General features: G+C 40.8%; 2 protein-coding genes across 6 annotated transcripts; one reads left to right on the forward strand and one right to left on the reverse strand.

Annotated features, from left to right (window-relative positions):
* The first annotated feature begins 190 nt into the window (after positions 1 to 190).
* Positions 191 to 4,967, forward strand: LOC108656864 (T-complex protein 11-like protein 1). Of its 2 annotated transcripts, none has more exons than XM_089265128.1 (6): positions 191 to 475; positions 1,158 to 1,886; positions 1,950 to 2,434; positions 2,823 to 3,126; positions 3,203 to 3,369; positions 3,800 to 4,967. In XM_089265128.1, the coding sequence occupies exons 2-6, from the start codon at positions 1,639 to 1,641 to the stop codon at positions 4,066 to 4,068; spliced, it is 1,473 nt and encodes a 490-aa protein (XP_089121254.1). In that variant the 5' UTR covers positions 191 to 475; positions 1,158 to 1,638; the 3' UTR covers positions 4,069 to 4,967. The 2 variants fall into 2 exon arrangements, with proteins under 2 accessions (XP_089121254.1, XP_017964681.1); XM_018109192.3 differs by having other exon boundaries at positions 1,312 to 1,886.
* A 6,179-nt stretch (positions 4,968 to 11,146) lies between these two features.
* Lsd-2 (Lipid storage droplet-2) lies at positions 11,147 to 15,620 on the reverse strand. 4 transcript variants are annotated; one of them, XM_018109197.3, is made up of 5 exons: positions 15,122 to 15,620; positions 13,364 to 13,801; positions 12,891 to 12,938; positions 12,296 to 12,468; positions 11,147 to 12,091 (listed from the first exon to the last, which is right to left on the reverse strand). In XM_018109197.3, the coding sequence occupies exons 1-5, from the start codon at positions 15,333 to 15,335 to the stop codon at positions 11,948 to 11,950; spliced, it is 1,017 nt and encodes a 338-aa protein (XP_017964686.1). In that variant the 5' UTR covers positions 15,336 to 15,620; the 3' UTR covers positions 11,147 to 11,947. The 4 variants fall into 4 exon arrangements, with proteins under 4 accessions (XP_017964686.1, XP_017964687.1, XP_017964684.1 ...); XM_018109198.3 differs by lacking the exon at positions 12,891 to 12,938 and having other exon boundaries at positions 15,122 to 15,619; XM_018109195.3 differs by lacking the exon at positions 12,296 to 12,468 and having other exon boundaries at positions 15,122 to 15,619.
* Between the last annotated feature and the right edge of the window lie 109 nt (positions 15,621 to 15,729).

Below are 15,729 nucleotides of genomic sequence, written 5' to 3' on the forward strand. Positions count from 1 at the left end.
TGTCGGAGTCAGTTGACATTCAGTTAAAAATTAGTTAATAATTTTTGTAAATCGTCGAAAATTTTGTGAACAGCTGTTGATATGCATATATAGATACGGATACGGATATTTAGTTTTTTGCTTGACCATCTTATGCAGTGAAGTGCATACTGGCTTTTATTCTCGAATGTTGTGGAACATATGCGAATAACAACAACTGCACTTACAACAACAAAAACCAGAAAGCAAACACAACAAACAAAGGTGGCCTGTGCTTAGTTCAAATCGAAATCGTACATTCATAACAAATTATTACTCACATTACAATTTGGACATCGTAAGCATGAGCAGCGTACGGGCAAAAAAATGTTTTAAAATTGTGGAAATGTGTTAAAAAAAAAAGAAAACTTAAGCAAAAAAACTATAAATTAAGTGGTATTCAACAAATTCTAACTTTGAAGAAAAATAGCATCAAATTACACAGTTCCTATTGGTGGTAAGTCTAATTGGTGCAATCAATTTGTATATATTTGTGTATTTAGTGAGAGAGAATATGTATTTGTAAGTGTCGCAATTGTTGTGCCATCCCTTTTGTCCCCAACCACCCAATCGGGCCGTCCTTGTGTCCATTTCACAATATAATACGCACACGCACATGTATGCATGCTTGTGCACACACATACGCACATATACATGCAGACACACAGCTGCTTGCTGCGCAATAGTCGAATTCTCTTCGTTTCTGTTTTCATTGGCTGCTTTATTTGCGCCTCTTTGTTTATATCAGTCTTTCGCTGCCCGTTTGTCGATTGCCGTTGTGCAATTTGCTTCGCTTTTCCGTTTTAATTTTGGAAACTGTGTCAGCGCCTCAGATTCAAATTGCAAGAAATTTTCTTATATGTACATATATATGTATGCATGCATAAATTTTCTTTTCTCTGCGTTTTGATCTGTGCTAAAGATTTGTATGCTCCCCTTTGCATTTGTGTGTGTGTGTGTGTGTGTCTGTGTTCGCGCACGTAAAGTGGTTGGATTACTTTGTTACTGTTTTCGCTGCTCCTTTGTCTGTCAGAGACAAACACACACGCATATACATACATACATTGTACATGCAAGCTCACTCACTCACATTTAACGGTTATTGGCTTGCATTCTGTTTCAACGTCGCAATTCATCAGCCTTAGACGCAGTTGACCCTGAACTAAAGCCAAAGCCAAAGCCAAGCTGTGCGCTTTGCAAACCTCTCTTTGTGCGCTTCCTTTTCGTAAACACGGAAATTGAGACGCAATTGCATCAAATAAGGAAAAACACGCTTCAATTCCATATTTGCAGAAAACCAGTTGCACGACAGCAACAACAACCAAAACAACGGACAACAAAGAACAACAAAGAAGCCAATTGCAGCGACCGCAGAAACAAACTTGAAAACCATAAAGCTGGAAAATCGACAACCGATCCGAACATTTCTCAGTTATTCTATATTACTGTATACTAAATATATTACTGATTAACTGAAAAGTCTGGAAATTCCGAGCATTTGGAGAAAGTGTGCAATCAAATAAGAACAGCTGAAGTCCAGACTGTTAGTCAAGCCAATCAGAAAAACACTCGTCCCATTGGGCATTAGGTTCAGCTGTATATTAAAAAAAGGTCAGCAAAATGGAGGCCAAAGACAACAACAAGGAGCAGCCACAGCAGTCGGACAATGAGATACGCACGGATAGCGAGAGCTCAACAGATAGCATGATGCGCTTTGTGCTGCCCAGCCTGGATGGTAGCCCTCCAAAAGTGGTCACCATGGACGAGGTGGCGGGCATGCTGAAGAATCTCAAGAATATGGAGCTTGCCCACGAGATAGCACTCAACCCGGAGTTTAAGCTACAGCCATACGAGCCGCCCATGAACAGGTGAGCTTGCTCGGTTCTCACCCTTTCGCTCTCCCTTTCTAACTATCCCTTAATCCCCGCCAGCTTGGAGGGTCGCATCAAGGCAATGGTACACAAAGCATTTTGGAATCTGTTGCGTGAGCAACTGGAACGTGATCCGCCATCATATGATCAAGCCATCCGTTTGCTGAGTGAGATTAAGGAGGACTTTCCGCAGCTTCTCTCGCCGAACAATACAAACGCCTTGTCGCGCATCAATGCGACACTAGATGAGGCGCTCATCCGTCAGCAGGCGGAGCGTGGAACTCTAGATTTTAGGTCCTATGCCAATTTCGTGATCAATCTGTTGGCCAGCATGTGCGCACCGGCACGCGATGAGGCAGTGGCCAAGCTGCGAGAAATTGACGATGTGATTGATACCTTCCGTGGCATACTGGAGGTCATGGCCCTGATGAAGCTGGATATGGCCAACTTTATGGTTTCGGCAGCACGCAATAATATAGCAGCAAATTCTGTGGAGTATGAGAAGCAAAAGTTTAGTACATTCTTGCGCGAATATCATGGCACTGGTGCGTATACCCTGTAATTAGTTAGTAAATTTGATTAAGAAAGAGTGTGAGAGAGATAGCTTAATACCAATTGGGAAGTGTAGCAGGTTAGGATAGGGTATGGACAAGATCTCTCTCAATCTTGAGGCTCGATCTAAAAAGACTTGTTCGTCCCACATGATCTAAAAATTACCTGTCATTCCTTAAATTTGTAAAACAACTAGAAACTTGAAGAGCGAGAGGGATGAAGGATGACTTGATCTAAAAAAAACACATTTTCGACCTAGTTGATCTAAAAAATACCAAAACTATGTAGTTGAACTCTCATAGCTTCCATACATAATAATAATACGGATTAGGCTCTCTTCTACAAATGCATAAAACTTATTGGCTTTTTCCCTTTTTCCAGTTGGATTTCCCGCCACCGAGGACTGGCTGCAACGTGCACGCGCCGGCTGCAACAACAACGAGGAGATCCTCTTCAATGCATTCAAGCAGCTGCTGAACTATCCGGCAGACAAGGAATTTCCCGAACTGTTGCGCATCGATAAGGAGCGCTTTGAGGGCCTCAGCTGGCGTTGTCAGCGTCTCATTTTGTGCGCTGCCCTCATATCCATTGCACAAGGTGTTCCAATCATATCGCAGCGCCGTGAGAATCGCATCGAACTGGCCAAACAGTTGGACATAATCGTTCAGCATGTCAAGCAGCAGGAGTGAGTGAGATGCACGCACTACTGTCGAATCATTCACTCATCTTGCTGTCTCTCTCTCTCTCTCTCCCTCCTATAGTCAGCTAAGCTCTGCCATCGACAACTGCTACGAGCAGATTCGCTCGTTCATAAACAAATGTCTGGAGAAGGAGAAACTGCCGTTACTCAGCGAATCGCAAGAGACACAAATCCAAAGCCAAGTCAAGCAGTTGATCAACAAATCGTCACCTGTGCGCACACTAATGGGTAATAGAACCACACAATCTTTAAGAGACAGGGGCTCACAATGTGCATAATATATTCTTGTTCCAAATTTAGTTCTGGTATGGAAAACTTGTTTGTTTTTCCTGATAAGTTGATCCGATTTTGCCAATATTAAGGGCTGTATGTAGGGCATATGTATTTATAAAATCTTATTCCAATCGACATACAATATTATTATAGGATTCAAATGATATAAATTTAGTTCTAGTATGAACATTGCCAAAGAATCAACTTATCTTCTACCGAACACTTATGCTACTTTTCTGTACTTTTTGATGGCAATTCGTACTGCAAATAGATAGAGAAGAGAGGAAAGAATATATGCACTGCTGAGCCAGACTATTTCAACTGCGGCACGCCGTATTACACTTTACGCTTCTGTTGCTAATTTGTTTGTCTTGTTTTGTTGCAGCGAATCGTATGGACGGTTTTGTTCGAGTTGCCTTGCGCTCGAATGGCAACATACCGCCGCCGCCCGCTGGCTTCGCCGACTTCGGGGAGGAGCTGGTCGCATTTATTGCATCCTTCCGTCGCTTGGTATCCTACAATCACGCCGTATTTGGAGAATACTTTGTGCAGCTGCTCAACAAGCAGCGCAATAGCGCTGAGCCAAGTGCGGACGCTGGCAACAGCAGCAGTAACAGCCTCTCGTCTAATCTGGCCCAAACAGCCAAGCCTTAGGCAGAGAGCGTGATACTACATGTCAACGGAGGCGAGAGCGAGAGAGTGTGTGTGCGTGTGCGTGTGTGTGGGGAAGATGCAACAAAATATATTTATGTAAGCAGGCTGCTGGGATTAAGCGTTGGAGCACATAGAAAAAAAAAAAAAAAAAGCAAATTCAAAACAAAATGTTGAACGTTTAGGCTATCCGAACAAGAGCTAGCCTCTAGTTGATAGCCAACCAATAGACCCAAACAAATAACACTAACAACGAAGACAAACAACAGATGAAGGAGATGAATACGTTTTATGCTGCGAGTAGCAAAATTTTATGCACTTGGCCAAGTGATGAAAACCATCTACGAAATAACAACTAATGTATACTTGCACACCCATACACTCAGAAACCAGTGCGACTACACACCCCCACACACCCACACACCCATACAACTGCACACCTGTTTGAGGGCTGTCTGTGATAAATAAGAATCTGAAACAACTGTACGAAAGCAACTGCTAGCTATATGAGTATGTTAACATACAGACATATATGTATGTATATAATGTAAATGTACATATGTATATGTTTGTGTAAGGACACGTGGGCACGCCCTCACTAAATACCCAAAAGAACAATAAACCTTAAATCAACAATTGGCAGCTGCAAATGGACTTAAAACACGTTTAACATACAAATTTTATTTAAAAAAAAAAATCAGCTAATTTTTAACTACAATTTAGAATAGAAAACAAAATACAACTGTATTAACATTAAATAAGTAAACATAATAAAAAAAATACATATACATATATACAAATTATACACATATACATACATACACATATACATATGTATGGATTAATATAGATATATATAGAGGGAGAGAGCTCTATATATATAAATGTGCTATGCGACTGTATTTAGTTATTGGTTCTAATTAAATGATCCACCGTCTGAAATGTGCTAAGATCAAAAGAAAAACGTTTATAGCTGTGCTCATGGAAATAGTAGTTATATCATTGAGTATTGCTATTATTTTCATGAGCATATCTACATATATACATATACATATGTCTCTATATATATAATAAAAAGATTATTAAAACATTAAATAATTGTATTCATTAATTTAAACGGTAACTGGGGGCACAGCAAGTAGTTCGCTTGGCTTTACCGTTGCATAGTTCTGGACGGTAAGAGAGCTACCTCCGGAGAGCTACCTGCCTGGAAGGGAGAAGAGTCTTACCAATTTAGATGAATTTTACTTTATTATGGCCTGTTTGCCGTGCACCAGTATTATTATAATATTCAATAATAAGCTAATCCTTAACTGCTGACAGAACGAGTCTTATAAAGCAGCTGAAAGAAGGAGAGAGAAAGAGAGAGAGAGAGAGAGTGTGATCCAGACTTAGCCAAGTTTCTGACCAGCACTAGCCTGGACTCGAACGCTAACTGCTGGCTAGCCGAATTTCAATCATTGAATTTCATCATTGCCATCAAACCAAATCTAGAAAACTTCATGAAATAAAAATATTAAAAAAAATTAAAACAAGTAAATAATCGACTACGAGATTCCCTGAACTCTTCGAGCAAATAATAATTCGTACACACACACACACACACACACACACACACACACACACACACACACACACACACACACACACACACACACACACACACACACACACACACACACACACACACACACACACACACACACACACACACACACACACACACACACACACACACACACACACACACACACACACACACACACACACACACACACACACACACACACACACACACACACACACACACACACACACACACACACACACACACACACACACACACACACACACACACACACACACGCGCGCGCGCGCGCTTGAGCTGCGCTGCAGTGTTGGCAATATTATGAAATCGACGCGTTCAAACATACGGACGGACGGACAGACAGACAGACGGACAGGGCTAAATTGACTGTTCGTTGCCCTGATCAAGAATATATGCATGTATATACTTTGTGGGTTCTGCCACGCCTCCTTCTGCCAGTTACAGTTTTCAACAAATAGGTTCAGGGTATAAAAATTATGAAAAAATTATATAAACAATGATCACACGCTGGATTCGAGCCCAGGTATTGTTGTGTCGTAGGCCGCAGCTTAGCTGCAACGCCATCATAAGCCTCCGTGTGGGTTGGCAGTACGGTAGGTGCGAGGGTGGAGTGGAGAAGTCAGCGAATGAAAAGTTTATATAGGTGCCACTAAGTTGCCTGTTAAGAAGTAGCCCATGGCGTAGCTGATTAAGCCGCTGCTCCTGGGGGCAGCTTGCATTGCTCCACGCATGAAGGAAGGATGGGGCTCGAACGCGGCTTCGAGACGCGTCCGTAAAAATTAAAATGTGGTAAAAATAGAAAACGTTGCCCGACTCTCTGAAACTCAACTTCTTGCTGCACCTTAACTGCCTTAAAATGGACTTACATGTATATAGTTGTAGGGAAAAATAGAAGAAAAATTGATATGATTAAAATGAATAGAATTCATGAAGAAACAACGACTGCGAAAATATCGTACCACTGGAGACCATTAAAAAACAATAATAAAATCACTCAATATTTCTACAAGCTGAGTCAGCGCCAATTGGCGGGTAGTCGAAGCTTGACTTCGTTGCTGCTGTGGGTCTGCCGCAAGCTGCGGATCGTGCCATTGCATCTGTTCATCTGTGTTGCGACTCAGTCGGTAGACAAGAATGGACGAGCCGTCCAAACGCAACGGATTTACGGGGTATCGGAGGGCAGTGCTATCCCAACAGATGGTGCGGTAGTCGGTGATTGGCTCCATTTTCCAGCCACTACACCGGGCTATTCAATCAGCACAAGTACAGTTGATTCTGATCTAGCGCATGATTCAGCGCAGAGCTCACTTGTCTCTCACACTTTGAGCTTAAAGCTAACCGAAACACAGCTTTGTGCAATGAACAAACTAATTGAGCGCTGCCAACTAAATTTCCATTACAAACTGGTTGGCAACAATTGTCAGAATGTTGCGCACGATATCGTCGAAATGCTGCGCAGGCCGAGCTATAGACCTAACTGGGTGTCTGTCGAGAGTCATGATATTTATACAAGCGAATTAACTTGAACAGTGCACACAGCATTGGGAAAATTTATTTTGTTTTGTTTTGCTTGCTCGTTCTGAGTACGCAGAGAGCTTTACAGAGATTGCAGTCGAGACATCAACCCGTATATTGGTTAGGGTTGCTACACAGACTAAAGCATGAATTGCTTATCCTTAGCCCACACCCTGGTTGGTTGTAACCTTTGCTAATTCAGATAGCGCGCATCGCAATGGCGCTCAATGCCGATGCTCACCCGCTCGATTGAGTGCAACTAAAAGCCCATCTCACGCACACACCCGTATAAATATACTCAAATGCTGTGTGGGCATTAATAATAATAAAGAGAATAATAATAATCACGCCACTTGCTGTACTTTAGCACTTGAGACGACGACGCGTCGCAGTCGCAGTTGGCATGTTGATTGCGTTGGACAGCGGACCACGCCCGCTTCCGTTGCGCCTAGCTTCATCCTGATGCCTTATCGCAGCTTGAATTGCTCCATTTTACTCTCTTCCACACTCTCTATGCCAGCCTACACCGGTATTTATGTTCGTATGCGTATGTGAGTGTGTGTGTGTGTGTTTGCCTGCTTGTATTTCATGATTTGATGTTTCAGTTGTTGTTTTTTTTTGCTTTCTTTCTCCATCATTTTGTTTTATGGGCCGCTGATAAGAAATCTGCGTCGTCTACGTTGCTAACTGGAAACTTCACTCCGTCCTGCTTTGCCTCACCCTCTCTTTCTCCATTAAGCATCATTCTGACGTCGCGACGTCAAAGGCAAGCAGCTCAGGCAGCCACAGTGGCTTGAGAGAGCGAGTGAGACGGAAAGGCTTTGCTGTGTTAAGCTCAAAGTCCATTCAGACAGCTCCCTGATTTTTTTTGTATGATTTATTTTTATGTAAATACACACATCTTGCGGTCGGCCCAGCCTCATCATCATCGTCATTATCGGCGTGATCATTATGATTTTACGGCAAAAAGTAAAGTCCAACTGGAAACTCGCTCTACCAGTACGTCGAGCGAGACAGGAGATCAAAAACAAAAAGAAATAGCAGACAGAATAAACCAAGCAGTTAGAGAGCCGCACTTGAAATACCCCGTACAGATTTATGCGACTGACTATAAAATGTGAAATTAACCAAGAAAACTGTGTGAATGCAATTAGAATATGAGGAATGAGCGTTTTGGCCCATTAAAAAGTAAAAAAAAAAACGATTTTATGAATTCGTATATACATGTATAAATATCAGTTTTTTATAAATACTTTGAAAAAAATTTCGTTCCTTTCGATTACGAAGACTGATCGGTCTTACCCATTAATAATACATGGCATATATTTATATACCTAGGTATACATATATACGATTCACCCATAACAAAGTTTGCGTCCAGCCTTATCATGAAATTTTAGAGATAGCTGTAGAAATTCCAAACACTAAATTTCACTCAGCGCTGAGTTCCAATAGCACTAACACATTCATTTGTACATGAATTGATAGTAAAAGTAGAAACTTGTAGGACGATCATCAAATGCATATACCCAACTTGGGAGCATTCATCAAGAATTTATATGATATGTACAACATGCTGAAGAATCTCTGTTCGAACATCGGGAACTTTTCGGTTTTGGGCATAACACATACATATTGATTGATCCGATCCTTAAATGCTTTCGTCTGGACTCCGATTGGCATCCCGACTATGCGACTGAGCAGCTTCCATGGCCAAACCGAAAATTAACTTAGATGCCGGCGGGCATATAAATGAGCGAAAGCGAACTTGAAATTCACTTTTCGTATTTTTCTTTCATATATACATATATTTGATATTTTTTGTATTTTTCGCTTTGGCTCATTATCGAAATTCTCGAAATACTCGAGAGAATTCGCTGTTGCGAATAGTACCTCGCCCCGCTTGTGATTAGACGACCTGTACCCTATGCTCTGTCGCTATCTAAGGCCCCGCTCTATAAATAGGTACCCAATTGAACTTCACATATAGAAATTGGCACTCCGGCACCAGGTGAGCGAGTCCCTGATAAGAAAACGATTCGTAACCGTGCAATTTAATCACGAGCAAACAAGAGCACACAAATCAAAATGCTGATTGCACGTCATTCGCGAGACAGTTATATATGTTTGTACATCCAGATGTACTCATATCTCAATCTGCTGCTAAAGCGATTGACATTCCAGTCGATTGGCTCAGCCAGTCAACAAATCCTAAGTTTATGAATGACACAACCAATAGAGCTTTATCAGTAATCAATAGGTTCTAGCATTACATAAGTCAGTTGCATGGTACGATACGAACTATGGCATGACAGATAGCCCATCAATCAGTTAATCTGTCAATCAGACTATTCATCTAAAAGTTATCTAACCTATAGAATCTCTGAGTTCCTCTATCTATCTATTAGTCAATAATGCCCACTGGCAAATATACACATAGGTATGTAGATACATGATATGATAAATATGATATATATATGTATACGGATATTATATATAACTAAATAGATAGAGTTTAGCCCCTGGCTGGATCTCTATAGAAAGTAAGGACTGAAAAAAGATACAAATACATCTTCAGCTTTTTGCGAATGGATCTGGATGTGAAATTTAGATAGCTGATCGAATGGAAATATTTTAGTCTGATCCAAAACTTAAGTATGTATTTAGAAAGCTCGTCAAAAATAGAAAACTTTTTCCACTAGTTAAATGAACGCAAATAGAATTCTAAATATAATATAAAAAGGCATAGAGTATATAGTGCGAGCTATGCCAAATACAGATAGCTTCTTCAATCCAATTCCACAGACGAGACATATAGCCACTATAGTATATAGTATATTACTGATTTACGACTAAGCAACCACTAAGGAGAACTCCAAAAATTTTGTTTATCTGATAAGGCAAAGGTTGTAATTATTATTAGGTTTTTTTTTTCTGCACAAAAATCAAATTTAATTTGAGTACTACGTGTTAAACTGTGGCCCAGTAAAGTGCACGATAAGTGATATGAAGGGGGGCTGAGGGAGTGAGCGAGAGCGTGAGGAATTTGTACCTTTGATAGGTTTTCCATTGGGACTCATCGACTGACTTCATAGAAAGTGCCAAAAGAAAAGATAAGTTAAACAAATTATAGAACAATTATATCAACTGGCATACGGCCCGTATACATGTATATGTACATATATACCATATAGAGAGGCTATATAACTAGGCGGGCCTTATCGCCCTGGAAAACAAAATGCAAAAGAACTTTGGAATGGGAAACGGAGCAAATCGAATCATTTGAAAATTGGGGCACCGACCAACTCCAGGCACACCACACGCACACTCCTGTATAACAGTATAACAGTGTGCGTGTATAACGTTTATCTGTTGAGTGGTTACTCTGAACTGATATTTAATGCCATTTGCCTGATAAGTTTTTAAGACCCCGTCATCAACTTATCTGCGCCTCACGTTCATAATTCATAATTCACCATTTTCATTAAATTTGTTTTTTTCCACATTTTTTTATTTTTCATTTTTAATTGTATTTTGTTGTTGTTGTTTATGTATATTTTATTTCTGTTTTTGTTAGCTCAAAAGGTATTTATATAATTTGTATATATATATATGTATGTATATATACTTTTCCATATATTTAAAGCATAATTCATCAGCTAAGAATATGTTATATATTAAGCATAATTAAAACATCAGTATTACATATATATATATGTATAAATATATATGTATGTACATATATATATATTTCATTAGGCGAGCTCTCTATCTCGCTCTAGCTACATATAAACTATAATTCAGTTGTTTATCATTAAATAGTATAACGCGTAGGTTAGGAGGGGGGGAGTTGGCTTTAGATATATATATATATATATATATATATATATATACATATATATATACCTGCGTATACATACGCTATATATGTATAGCTAGCATAATTTCTGATCAGAATTTGTTTTGATTTTTTTTCGTATTGGACTTTCTCTTGTTATATTCTTCATTGAATGCATGTGTGTGGCACATGGTCGCCAGGTGGCGCTTTTTAAGTTTTAGCACAGCTAAAAAAAAATTGCGTTTAAAAACGTTTAACAACTACAACTTATATCGATATGCGTATATATGTGTGTGTATATATGTGTATGTGTGTGTTTGTGTTTAGGTGTGTGTGTGCGTGTGCGTGTAGAGATGTGTGTTACTTCAAATAAATATTTACAAAGCAATTGCTTTTGTGTGTGTGTGTGTCTGTGTGTATATGTGTGTGCTTAGGCCACTTCTTAAAACAAAAAAAAAAAAAAAATATATTTAGTTAATATGCAAAGAAAAGAGGCATAAAATATATAAAACTAAAAAAGAAAAAAAAAATGAGAAGCGTATAATAAGGTGGGCCGGTTGTTAAGGCGTATTTCTTTCTTTTCCCCATCTTCTTCTGGGAAAGAGAGACGACGACTTAAATCAGAGCCAACCCGACAAAGAAAAACCCCATTGGCAGCTGCACATCTTTCTACTGTACGCTAGATGGCGTTGCAACGGCTACTTTGCTCTTGGCATTGTTTGCGCTGTTGCTGTTGTTGCTATTGATGTTGTTGCTGTTGATGTTGGTGTTGGCGGTGCTGCTGTTGCTGTTGCTGCTGCTGCTGGGTCCATAGGGTGTACAGTTGTCGCTCGATAGCGTCGACTGCTCCACATTAGTGCCCATCGATGAGTTTATGAAATTGATATATTGATGCAGCTTCAGGGCGGCTATCAGCGAGCTCAGATAGTCGTTGATGTTGCCTTGTTGGACCTGTTTGATCTGTCTGGAGACATTTCTATAGACGCGACGCGAGATCTTATTGGATAGGCGGCCGACGGTCTGGACTGTGTGTAATACGGGGTCCTCGCTGGCGGGAACTGGCACTAAAACGACAAGAAGAGGAAGAAAATGCAAATTAATTTCAAGATCAAGATCAAGCCAAAAAAGAGTTGAGCAAATGCTTGAACTGCTTGCGAATTATAAGCTAAAGTTATTTGTTCTTTTTAGTATGAGAATATTCGTGATATTTTGGTTATTATTATTTTTTTTTTTAATAGTTGTTATTGTGCTTTGTGCTTTGTGCTTACCATTAGGTTGTTGATTTCCCTATCGATAATGCCTACGATCTCTGGGTTTCTTCTAATGTATTCAACAATTTCGGTTATGATTTTCAACGACATGGACAAAAATACCGTCGAGGCGGCTATTAAGAATCTAGTGTCAATCTCTTGATCATAGTCGGGCTCCCCAATACCATTAACTACAAGAGAGCAGATAGACAGCGACAGAGAAGGAGAGTGTGAGTGAGCGAGAAATAGCGAGCAGACAAACATAAAGAAAGAGAGAGGGAGAGAGAGAGATAAGATATGTTTTTAGCAAATTAGTCAACACTGCATGCTTAGCTAAGGACAATTGCTTAATCACAATGTGACGAATATCGGATATGGCCCTAGGGAGTTATGCAATTTGAGACCCACTTGAAACTAAGTCTGAGAATCGATTAGAACTATGCACCAATTTCGTTAACAAGCAGACATGCTTAACATTAAGGTTTAGGTTAGGTTCAGGACTAGGGTTAGGGTTGGGGTTAGGCTTAGGGCTTAGGTTGGGTTAGGTTTGTGTTAGGTTATGTGTTTTGTTTTTGTTTGGATTAGTTATAGGGCGAGTGTGGCTCACACTTACTGTCATTCTCAGCACTTTTGCCATTTCGCACGACAGCTTTTTGTTTATCTGTGAGAATTAAAAATATTTACGCTTTATTGAGGTCGGGAAGTGGGGAAACCCGAAACTAGAAACAATTATTGAAGACAATGTTGTGGGCATTTTCCAGGGTTTGCTAGGAAACTTGAGAAATCTATTTACATGAGACTGAAAGTTGACTCTGGGAAAAAATTCGAGTGTGCAGCGGAAGTATTTAATGTGTAATCTATATTTGTTTATTTGACCCAATTACGAGTGTTATTGATCTATCGAAATCTGAGAGTGAACAATAATATTCCCATAGATAAAATTGAGTTAAGGTATTTATTTACTCTGAGATATGCTCTCTCTCTCTCTCTCTCGGAAGATCTATCATACTTGAGTCATACCCTGGAAATGCCCTTTTGCAGTCTGTAGTACAGCTAAAAGTATCTATCTTCTCTGGATTTACTCACCATTATCCTCCTCGATGTCCGAATCGCTTTTGGGGAAATAGTATTCGAGGAGACGCTCAGCCAAAGCTGTGGTCGTATCGACCCCATTGACAGCGAGGCTGCCGTATTGGGTGGCCAGCACCTCATTGGCCTTCTGCCAGGCCAGATCCTTGAGTGAGGCGGCCTTCTGTTGACCCGCTGCCTTGAATTTGACCACACGATCCAAATGAGGTTGAACAACATCGATGACCTTGTTCTTGGCCTGGGCATAGATCTCCTGCGGTGTGTCCTTAATGATCGGCGCCTTAACCTCCAGCGTCTCGATGCCCTTGACCAGTGTCTGATCCACATAGGCGATGGGCCGGTCCAAGCGGTTCACAATTGGTGCAGCTGTGGTTACGGCGCGTGCAACGCAATCCTCGGCCGCATTCAAGGCCCAATTGAAGACGCGATTTTTGCCTGAGAGAGAAAAAGGGACAGAGAAAGAGAGAGAGAGATAAAGAAGACTATTATTTATGAAACTATCTGAATATGTGTATATAAGATATATATATGTATAAATATATGTATATAAAGGCTTTTTAAACAGTGACAATTGAGCTCTGGCCCGACTGATAAGCAGCTGCAATACCCCGCCCCCTGTTCACGCCCAGAGACTCTCGGCTCGAGAACTGTGCCTTATCGCCAGTTGTTGGCGTTGCCTGATTGATAAGCAACTGCGCAGTTGCCAGAGTTTTGTTTTTGTAGTTGTTATTACTGTAGTTTTTAGCTGTTTGCTATTAGTGAGACTTTGATAGCTGCTGCCCATTTAGTCATCAACAACAATTTTTGATCTCGTAGGTAGCACAAAACAAATCAAATAAAACGCAAAACAAGTCAAAAGTCCAATGCTCACAGCTCAATCATGCTCTCTCATTCGCCCTCTTCCTCCCACTCTCTTTCACAAACATACATACACACACACATATATGTACATAGTTGAGCATTTGTGGCGACAATTTGTGCGCGCGCCCCCTATCGGCCACGCCACTGACTGCACTTTCCTAAGTTATTCATAGCATACACACATACAAAAACGCACAGCGAACACACACGCAATTAAAATTGAAAGACTCAAAATATGTTGGGCTGGCAACAAATTGTCAAGTTATGTAAATTTGGTTGTTTTTGCACTTTGCACGCTGTCGCAGAGCCGCGTCATGAGTGAAAGAATCTCGCCCGCTTTTGACGGCAGGTCATGGTGGTTGTTGTTGTTGTTGCTGCTGCTGCTGCTACGGCTGGTGTTGTTCTTGTTTTTGTTGCTGTTACCGCTGCTGCTGCGGTTATATCGACTGCTAGTTCAATTGAGCTTAATTGGCTTCAATTTGGCAATGGCCAATTGCAATTTGCCGGCTCAATTAAACTTTTTCGAGTCTCGACTTCACGGCGAATTCGTCAAGCAATATTCACACTCAAAATGGCGAACTTTGCACTCGCATTCGCCGTCTCTGTCGCTATCGCTGTCGTAGTTGAAGTCACGGCTTTGGGTGTGCTCAAGCAACGGGGATTTGGTTTCTGCTTTTGAATGCTCTTTCGTTTCGTTTTTGTCTTCTTCTTTTTTTTCTCGAAGTCGTCTACAATTACTCGCACTGCGATTGATTCGCCGTTAGTCAACCGGCAGCTAAACTCGAGTTCAATGCACTTGCATAGGCCAAACACATGGTCGCTGATATGCACTACAAAATGTAGAAAAGGGGCGAGGGAAGGGTAGATGGGGAGAAGAGGTGCTAAGACACTTACCCTTCACTTTGCCATAGACATCTTGCGATTTATCCCAAGCGGCATTCACCACAGGCAACTTAATGATGCGCTCCAGCGACTCCAAATGCGGCAACAGATCCTTGGCATCCTTTGGCGGCTCAGTTGGCTCGGCCACAGCGTTGCTATTTGGCTTTATTGTGCCGTTGTTGCCGTTGGTATTGCCTGTTGCATTTTTTTGCTCTACACTTGCCATGTTGCTTTTAATATATGTATGCTCTTTCTTTTGCTTCTTGCTTAATTTTCACTTTTTTGCTTTTTAGTTTTATTTGATTTTATGCTTTAGCACGGCACTTTTTTCGTCTTTTGTGGCACCAAAGAAAAAAAAGGCAGACAATTTTATATGTATTGTTAAGTGTGTATACGTATGTGTGTGTATGTCAATTCCACGAGCTAAAGAACTCGAAAAGGGGCTCTGTATATGTATGTGTGGGGGCCTGTATGTATATGTATATATACGATCTCTTCTACACTGGGCACGTCTACTCGCTGTCGCACTCAACGCGTTTCTGACTGACTTACAAGCTGCGCGGCTGGTTTATTATGAGGGCCTCTCCTCCAGAAGACGACGACGACAACGACGACGACGG

The sequence above is a fragment of the Drosophila navojoa genome, chromosome X (assembly GCF_054131105.1).
Source record: "Drosophila navojoa isolate 15081-1374.11 chromosome X, UAZ_NAV_1.0, whole genome shotgun sequence".
NCBI lineage: Eukaryota > Metazoa > Arthropoda > Insecta > Diptera > Drosophilidae > Drosophila > Drosophila navojoa.

Bases quoted from the DNA above. Each gene is read 5' to 3' on its own strand.
- LOC108656864 (XM_089265128.1), top strand. From the start codon at position 1,639: ATGGAGGCCAAAGACAACAACAAGGAGCAGCCACAGCAGTCGGACAAT. The intron at 3,127-3,202 runs GTGAGTGAGATG...TCCCTCCTATAG, and splicing joins CAGCATGTCAAGCAGCAGGA to TCAGCTAAGCTCTGCCATCG. The intron at 3,370-3,799 runs GTAATAGAACCA...GTTTTGTTGCAG, and splicing joins ACCTGTGCGCACACTAATGG to CGAATCGTATGGACGGTTTT.
- Lsd-2 (XM_018109195.3), bottom strand. From the start codon at position 15,335: ATGGCAAGTGTAGAGCAAAAAAATGCAACAGGCAATACCAACGGCAAC. The intron at 13,802-15,121 runs GTAAGTGTCTTA...TTTCTCTCTCAG, and splicing joins TGTCTATGGCAAAGTGAAGG to GCAAAAATCGCGTCTTCAAT. The intron at 12,092-12,890 runs GTAAGTGTGAGC...TTGTCGTTTTAG, and splicing joins CAAAAGTGCTGAGAATGACA to TGCCAGTTCCCGCCAGCGAG.